Source organism: Austrofundulus limnaeus, unplaced genomic scaffold (assembly GCF_001266775.1).
Source record: "Austrofundulus limnaeus strain Quisiro unplaced genomic scaffold, Austrofundulus_limnaeus-1.0 Scaffold1978, whole genome shotgun sequence".
NCBI classification, from domain to species: Eukaryota; Metazoa; Chordata; class Actinopteri; order Cyprinodontiformes; family Rivulidae; genus Austrofundulus; species Austrofundulus limnaeus.
Genome location: NW_013954380.1, coordinates 8872 through 11684, shown reverse-complemented (window position 1 = coordinate 11684; position 2813 = coordinate 8872). Strand labels below are relative to the sequence as shown.

Genomic DNA, 2813 nt, shown 5'->3' with positions numbered 1-2813 from the left:
GTTTTAATTCATGATGGGAATTATATTTACAATACCATTTGAGGTTTCCAATTTATAATAACATCGAATGTTCTTCTTATAATTATAAAAGAAGTCTTATTCATTGGCTACCTAATTTTATAGAGTGAAACTGTTGATGACTTTGAGAATAAGACAATATGCAAACAAAACTAAGAAGGAAAGTTGCAGTGAATATTTCACCTTATAGTTTTATTTTATTTAACATCATTTACACTCAAAAATAGACTTAAAAACTAAAGATACAAGGCCAAAACAGGAGGCAGTAGCTGCAGCTCCACACTTATTTTTGCAAAGAAAAAACAACTTATAAATTTAAATAAGACCATGAATGAATAAAATAGAAACTAAATAAAGTTGTGTGACGTCATTCATTCCTTCTACATCCGTTTCTTATAACCTATGCACAAGTTTTAGAGCTACTGCCACCTGCTGGTCCGTAAAAGAACAGCACTTTGCTGCACATCAACTGTAAACACAGCGGTGAAACTGTAAACGCAGAAGCTGCACGGCTCGGTGCGTGCACGCTCCAGCTGGTGGACCAAAGCACAAGTATGACTCAGGCTTTACTTATCAGTCCAGTCTGAGGAGATTAGATTTAACTGCAGGGTTTATGGAACAGAAACWGAATAAAAATCTCACAATCTGTGAAATTCATGACAACATTTTTCACTTTTATTTGTGCTGAGAGCAGCTGAAACWCTCACCTCCTGTGATCGACACCGTTTAAGAACCAAAAGAATGGAGATAGAGCAGATAAAGAGTCCAGCTGGCAGGACCAGGAAAAGACGTCCTCTCTGGTGAGTCTCTGTCCAACAGAGACAAACAGAGACGTTAACAGTCTGTTTGATGAAGAGGAATAAAAACAACTAAAACTGCAGCTTCTTTACAACAATTAAAGGAAAATTCAAGTTAAAGTGAAACAATTAAAAGCAGGAGAAACTTTAGATCAACTGATATTTAATTTCCCTTTAGGATCAATAAAGTATTTTTGAATTGAACATTTGAATAAACTTTATTTCATCAGACAGCATGTGACCACAAAGAACTGAGTTAAAGGGGACCTATTATGCAAAATTCATTTTTTAAAAGTTTTTTTTACTCAACTTTGGGTGTGTACTTCTTATAAAACAGTCCTAGGACAAAAAAAAATGCACCCAGGTGCATATTTACTGTAAGTAAATGTATTTTCATGTATATTAATGTCAAGTTTTCAAATCCCGCGGCCTGTGATGTCACAGGCCAGACTCCGCCCACCCCATCCTGAGCCCAAACTGTAACCCAAGCAGAGACTCCGCCCACTTCTTCACAGGACGGTTCTGCTGCTTCACAGTCACGGAGGACAGAGATGTGTGGATTAATTTTATTTTGTTTTTATTTTTGATGGTAATGTTCTAGCAAAATTAAAGCATTAAACAGCCACGTTCCAACCTGTTCTGCTGCTAGAAATAAGTTTTGAACTTTTTCCTCTTTCCTTTCCTCCTSCTTCGCAGCAGGCGCTCATGTCTGCAGCTGACAGGAACCCCCGCAGGTGAGAGTTGTACGGATTCTTTGCAACTTTTTATACAGGTACACGTCCGAAGAGGTTGACATGTATGTTGAAGAAAGTTTGTGTAAATAATTTCACCATGAACTACGTTGGAAAAAAATAGTATTTTTTTACTGAAAAGAAACTGAAAGTAAACTTCTGGCAGGGGGCGGAGCTAATGTAAACAGGTTGGGAGGGGGGTTTCCATAGCAACTCATGCAAGCAGCAGGTTCTGAAGAGAGCTGAAGAACAGACAGAACTGAAAAGGTGAAATTTCATTATCTGAGATTCATTTTGTGAATTAAATCCTCGCTTTAACTGAACTGTTTTAACTTCTAATAAAAGAGCTGAAGGTGAGCTGTCGCTCTSGTTTTCATTACACAGGAAATGTGAAGGAAACTGACTGAAACTTACCAGCTGTGAGATGACTGGGAGACAGAGGACACACTGGAACAGAAACAAGATGAACTTTATTAACAGCAGGATTAGAAAATTATGTTTGTGTGTTTTAATCTGAGAGAAACTCAGATCAGCTTTTATAAAACAGGTAGAACCTGCTGAGGCCTGTGGATGTTAGTGATTAAAACTTTTGCCTCTTCATCTAAAACAACACTCACACCTGGCCTAAAATGCCACGCACAGAAGGAAAGAAAAAGTAGAAAAAAGTGTTTCTCCTCATATCCACCACCCTCAGTTTGTGTCTGACCTTCATGCTCCGTTTCTGGACATTTTTAATGTCGCAGCACTAAATCCATGCCTGCTGCAGTGTTTGTGTTGTTTCCTGTGTTTCCACACAGATTAAAACATTTCTAGAAAGCCTGCAGTGTTTACAAAAAAGGATCTTTTAGTGAAGTGTTGCTGTGAGGACAGAACATCAGGAAGTGTTTAACCTGATGCAATCAATCAATCAATAAATAAGTTTATTCACTCAATTCAACAATTTTCCTCATTATAACACACTAACACATTTTCCTTTAACACATACTATGTATGAGTGAAAAGGGAGCTGGAAGAGAAAAAACCTTGTATAAACCTGCTCCTTTCTCAATAATTAAATTTATTTTTCATGGCCACATACATTAAATCATAAATAGAATCTGCAAACTACATATCGTTCTCCTCATTAACTCTAAAGTGTATAAGACTTAATCATTTTTTCCTTATAAAGTATTTTAAATTGATTTAAAGTAAAACATTTTTTCAAATCATCATCCAAACTATTCTATAATTTTACCCCATAAACTGAGATACACATTTTCTTTAAAGT

The 2813-nt window shown here is 36.5% G+C and overlaps 1 protein-coding gene across 2 annotated transcripts in view; it reads right to left on the bottom strand.

The window, feature by feature from the left end:
• LOC106536797 (uncharacterized) overlaps positions 1-2813 on the bottom strand; it is a gene marked incomplete at its 5' end in the record, with an annotated part of 8981 nt that overhangs the window by 3977 nt on the left and 2191 nt on the right. Inside the window, 2 exon segments of one of the 2 annotated variants that reach the window (XM_014034121.1) lie at positions 726-826; positions 1961-1993. In XM_014034121.1, the coding sequence (XP_013889575.1) occupies positions 726-826; positions 1961-1993 (134 nt within the window). 2 annotated transcript variants of the gene reach the window in all.